The sequence below is a fragment of the Beta vulgaris genome, chromosome 7 (genome assembly GCF_026745355.1).
Source record: "Beta vulgaris subsp. vulgaris cultivar EL10 chromosome 7, EL10.2, whole genome shotgun sequence".
Classification (NCBI taxonomy): Eukaryota; Viridiplantae; Streptophyta; class Magnoliopsida; order Caryophyllales; family Amaranthaceae; genus Beta; species Beta vulgaris.
This window is the reverse complement of record NC_079208.1, coordinates 53,477,043-53,482,924: the sequence shown is the minus strand read 5'-3', so window position 1 is coordinate 53,482,924 and position 5,882 is coordinate 53,477,043. Positions and strand designations below refer to the sequence as shown.

General features: G+C 32.8%; 1 protein-coding gene across 1 annotated transcript; it reads left to right on the top strand.

Moving 5' to 3' along the window:
* Nucleotides 1–1,105: 1,105 nt before the first annotated feature.
* Nucleotides 1,106–2,679, top strand: LOC104899767 (protein BIG GRAIN 1-like A). Its single transcript, XM_010687028.4, has one exon. It carries the CDS (start codon nucleotides 1,368–1,370, stop codon nucleotides 2,574–2,576), a length of 1,209 nt encoding a protein of 402 aa, XP_010685330.1. The 5' UTR covers nucleotides 1,106–1,367; the 3' UTR covers nucleotides 2,577–2,679.
* The last annotated feature ends 3,203 nt before the right edge of the window (nucleotides 2,680–5,882 follow it).

Here is a 5,882-nt window from a genome sequence, read left to right as displayed (position 1 = left end):
ATGTTATACTCTCTCCCTCCCATAATATAGTACCTACTCTTAAATATTTTCATTAATATATACAAAAAACACCTACTCATGGGTGATCTTGTTATATTCGGCTCAATGTGTACTTTCATAATATCAACTTTTTATATTTTTATTAATACAGAATTGAAGATATTAAAGGTCAAAGTTATAACTTGGAGATCGTGTAAAAAAGAAGCAAGCACTCTATTATGGGAAGGAGGGAGTATTATTTAAGAGTAGATTTGATAGAATTTGGTGGAGGTATTTTTTTATTAAAGAGGAGAGTAATTTGGTCAACTTTTTGTTGATAAAAAGGTAAGAGTGTAAAATAAAGGAGTGCAAAAGAAATATATTAATAGTGGAATCATGTTAAAAATGAAAGAGTTTAAATTGATTTGAGATAAATATAAAAGTAAACTGTTCAAACTATTATGAACGTAGCAAGTCACAAATATTTATACTTTAAAAGCACATAATATTTTTTTTTCTGGTGTTTGCACCCGGTTCACCCTTCGGCTACATCCGGATCGAGGCCAAGTTCAGGGTGGTTAGGTTCCATTCCTCTCCCAAGGGTGTTGCGGGGATTCGAACACAGGTCCGTCCTACCAAAGTCAGTCCCCATCATCACTGGGCCAACACTTACTGAGCTTGTCTTGGCAACCAACCGTTTGAGTCTCTTAGGGGACTCAAACGGGGGTAATTTGGTCATTTTAAGCCTTGGAAATTTCACGCGCGTGTTGTTTGGTACCAATGCTAGGTTAGATTGGTACCATTGTCCGAAAATTTTGATACCAAAGTAAGGTTGCTTGGTACCAATCCTGATAACAATGTGATACCAATACCAGGTTATAATGGTACTATTGTATAATTTTTTGAGTGTTTGAGTCTTTTTTGAACTCAAACAGTTGGTTACCAAGCTTTTCTCAACACTTACTTGGTTAAGAGCACATAATATTACATACTCGAAAAAGCACCTAAAAATTTATGGTCAGTTATTAGTTATTACCCAAAATTAGCCTTGAAAACAAAACATCCTTCTCTAGGCGCGTATATACACATCTCCATACCGCCTTTATAAGAACAGCCGACTCTCTTCATACACATTACACTCTCTAGTCTTTCTCTCTCTCTTACTCACTCAGATTCTCTCTCTAAATTGTCTCCTTCTTTGGCGTGGAATTAGGCTTTCATTACTGTCTCTCTTCTACACTTCCATCAATCACTCTTGTACTAACAATCACTAAACACTACTCATTTTCTCCTCTCTTTTATTTTTCTCCTATTATTTATTTCTACCCTCAACACCAACACCATCAATTTCCCCTGTTTTCTCCATTTTCTCTCCCAAATATTGCAAAATGAGCAGCAGAAGATCTTCACTCATTGATCATTACGATCATCCTTCCTTCTCTTCTTCACTTCTCGAACAAATTTATCGCTCTTTCGATCAAGATCAACCAGATCATTCCATCAACGACAACAATAATTACAAGAAATTCAGAATGAATCATCATCATCAAAGCTGTAATTACATGGAGAGAGAAAAAAATCGTGATGATTTTCGAGTTAATCGGTTTGTTTTGGATCAGTGGATGCAGAATAATAATGACAAGAGTAATTCAATTTCGTCGTCGTCGATTAATTCCGTCGCTAAATTTAATTCGTCGTCTTCAACGAGTTCGTCGGATTCTAGCTCTGGAATCGGCGGATTTTCTTCCTCTGATACTGAATCTGTTTACAATTCGTCGAAATCGAAGATGAAACCTAAGATTATGACGTTGAAGCCGATAAAAACGAACGTAAATCCGCCGGAATTTCACCGGAAATGTTACTCCGATGAGATTCCGGCGAAGAAAAAGGAAGGAAACCTTCAAAAAAGAGCGTTGAAGTTGTACGGTGATTTGAAAAAGGTTAAACAACCGATTTCTCCTGGAGGAAAACTCGCGAGTTTTCTCAACTCGTTGTTTAACTCTAACGCATCAAAAAAACCGAAAATATCAACATCAACCTCATCTAACGGCTTAAAATACTCCACATCGACTCCATCAACGGCTTGTTCGTACTCTAGGTCTTGCCTAAGCAAAACTCCGTCGTCCGCCGGAAGATTCGAGAGGCGGTCAGTTAGATTTTGTCCTGTAAACACAGTGATCGCCGTCGCTAATTACGACGACGACGATAATAAAGTAAGAGAAAGATGGAGAGACAACAATACTACTACTACTACATCTTCTTCAAGAGGTCATGATCATGAAGAGTTAAAAGTTCAAATAATGGAGAAGCATAGGAGAGTAGAAGAAGTTGCTAAGGAATTGTTGAAGAATTATCATAATGGACGAAAATCATATCAAAATGACGTTAGTAGTAATAATAAAAATACTATTCGACGTTTTAAACAACAAGATGTTGATGATGAGGATGAAGATGAAGATGATGATGCTAGTTGTTGTAGTTCGGATCTTTTCGAGCTTGAAATCGGAGTTGATCGGAGGTACCGTGAAGAGTTGCCGGTGTATGAAACTACTCATGTTCATACTAATAGAGCTATTGCTAAGGGATTTATTTTGTAATATGGGGGATTAATTTTTATAAGATAGTCATTAGTTAAATATATAATTATATATATATGAATATTATGTTGTTGCTATATATATCTTGATTTTAATTGGGTGATTTGGTGTTAATAGTACGTAAGTGATCATTTTGTTTATGTTTACTACTCACTATTTAGTAGTATTACATTGGATTCTTGGTCATATTATTTATATGGCCGGGTTTTTACTATAGATTGCATAGTTGTATATATAGTTCTTACTACATGTGGGTCTTGTTTTATTGATGGAGTAGCTAGTGAATAATGTTGGGGCCATGGTTTTTTGTTTTTGAAAAATGATACTCTCCTATTAATATAAGATGCATATATGATTGAAATATTGGATATCGAAAATTAGGATAGGATGAATTTATTAAAATTTAACGTTGGATTTTTAATTTTCAAAGTTTAGGTCATTATCTTTTGAAATATAAGGAAGAAATTCGAAAAGGAAGATGGTAACGTTAGAGAAACAATTGTATCAAAGAACCTCTTAGTGAATGAGCTATGTATTAATTTGTTACAAACCTTTAATAATAAAATTATGACACGAATTTACGAAAAAAATAATAATATTTGCAATAGTGTTATTATTTATACTCCTTTTTTTAAGAGTATTTTCACTCTTTTCATTAGTCTTTTTATTAAGCAAAATCTCAACTTAATTTTAGATATTGATCATGACACTTTTTTCTAGAGATTTTGAAATATTATTGATAGTGACTTTCACTTCTGGACAAAAGTGCGCAGTAATTCGTTATAAAATATACACCACTAGAATTATTTAGATTCTTCATATGAATTATAATTTCTAAGAGCACATTATAATTCATTCATACTAGATTCTTTCCCTCCTCCTCTTCTATGTGAACTTATTCTTATCATCTTATGTCCACTACTAAATTCAGTCAACTTAGGAAGTCACATATATACTCCATAGCCTAAAGACTAAGCTAACCTAATAACACAAGAAAAGAATAAATATTGCTTAGTTATAAACTGAAAATAATGCTCAAGCTAAGCAATTATGCATTGTTCAACAAAATTTCTACTTTGTGTACAAAAGTTATTGATGGTAAAAACCAAAAATTAAGGGGGGAAAAACAGAACATTTATGAAAAGGAGAAGATGAGGGAGAGTAAAGATGAAGTAACCATAGATTCTAAATCATGTTCACACACCAGAAAAGGGTGATTGATGATCAAAAGGAGATAAATAACCTGGGAAAATAAGTCTTTTAAACCTTCCATGCACTTCTACTGTATTATTGTAATTGATAGTTCATCCCATTCATGTAAAAACTATAAATAAAAGAAATAAAAAATTGTGCTTTTTTTCCCCTCTCCAAAAATATAATGTTTTTTTGTAGGGTCTTGTTATAACTTAGATTGGGACCTGGCCAATAGTATCACCATAAATATTCCCAACAAATCTCTGACTGTTGTTGTTTGGGGGTTGGTTCACCAATGCAACTGTGGTCAAAAGTGTTGGGCTCACTAATCCCATGCAAAGTTACCTCTTTCTTTCTTTTTCTTTTCTTTTCTAATTTCTATAATTTTTCAAATTAAATTTAAACTACTTAATTAAAAATTGACTAAAACATCACATGCACTAATTTTTGAATTTCCCTATGTTTAGTGCCAATGTGATAAAAATATATAAAAATCACGTGAACAACCATTATATTAACTTTGTATATTTTCATTTTTCATTCCAGTTTATCTCATATACTTCCTCCGTTTCTAAATAAGTGCAACATTTCTTGTTTTCACGTTTGCCAATGCATTATTTTAACCATTAATATCTTCAATTATCAATAACTAAAAATTATAAAAAGTTGATATTAAAAAAATTCACATTCAGACAAATCTAACAAGATCCCACATGACTATGTTTTTCCTAAAATGTAAATCACCAAACCTAATTAAAGTTTAAACTGTGAATAGTAAACACTATGCAAATGTTGCACTTATTTTGAAACGGAGGAAGTATATATATATATATCAACGTTTTCTGATTATCAAATTTCAACTAAGTTGCGGCAAAATTTATGAATTTTTTTTATCTCTTTTTTCATCACATGAATCTTTCTTTAAGATTATCTTTATCTCATCCTCTTCACTTTTTTCGGTTTTTAAAACTTATGTCGCTTGAGCAAATTTATTTAAATCGACTCATATGCTTACCACACACTTTGTAGGACATCTTCAATATTTGGTTGCTTTTCGCATTTAAAGAGAATCCATAGTCCATACATAACACTCCAATTAATTTGCTTGGCAATATAATGCAAATTAAACTGGAGAGCATACAAGGAAATCTACTGTCTTTTGTTGCTGGAAAGTAAGTAGTGAACTAGTGATGATGTACGTTGGTTAATAATAGTATAATATAATATAATTGCTAGCTAGCAAGGGATTAATGTAGGATAAAGGAGGGTAACAGTACTTAATTAGTTACAACTTATACAAGGGGATGAAAAAATAGAAAAGTAGAAAAATGTCATGGTCTGTAAAGCACTAGACATAAGATCCACTAAGGAGATCTTTGCTGGTCATTTAATCCCTTAAGTGAATCATTTAAAAGGTATTTGATCAGGAATTTATTTTAAAATAACTTCAGATAAATCTTTCTGTCATATTTGCTTCATGTCAATATTGGTTGGCTATTCAGAGCATTTGGTTAAAAAGTTGATTGTAACTACCATATGCTGCATGTCAATATTTCAGCTTCAGTGTGATTTTGCCAACCCACAAACACAAACACAAACTCTTCTATATTAGGTTTCACAAACCTCTCATTACATTGCTCACAATTTGTGTTAGGATTATCTCCTCATCTCTTTTCTTATGTCCTTTCTTCAGCTTATTATGAAATTTTAAATTTAAACACTTACCCAATTACCCTAATGATTTCCTACTACGTTCATTATTATAACCCATGAAAAAGGAAAAAAAATCACAAAAATTGGTCTCAACACCACAAATTATAGCATGGGGTGCAGCCAGCACTACCAACTTTGACTAGTAGCCTTTTACCACAAAAATATTGGCCAAGGTGCGGTGAGTGTGATAAATTGATGGTAGAGCTACCTTTTTTGCTGGTGGTGGGAATCCGTACTATTTTTTTTTCTATTCCCCTTTTTATTTTCATTATCATATTTTTTTCATTAATTATAAGCCTGAGTCACATGAGCATGCGTCGATCGAGAAAAGTTAATTTCTGCCAGCCGTTGCATGGATGCACCGAGGCCAATAGTTTTGGTGTTTTGGGTACTAGTCAA

What these genes read in the sequence shown, in the direction of transcription:
- LOC104899767 (XM_010687028.4), top strand. Translation starts at nt 1,368, where the DNA reads ATGAGCAGCAGAAGATCTTCACTCATTGATCATTACGATCATCCTTCC.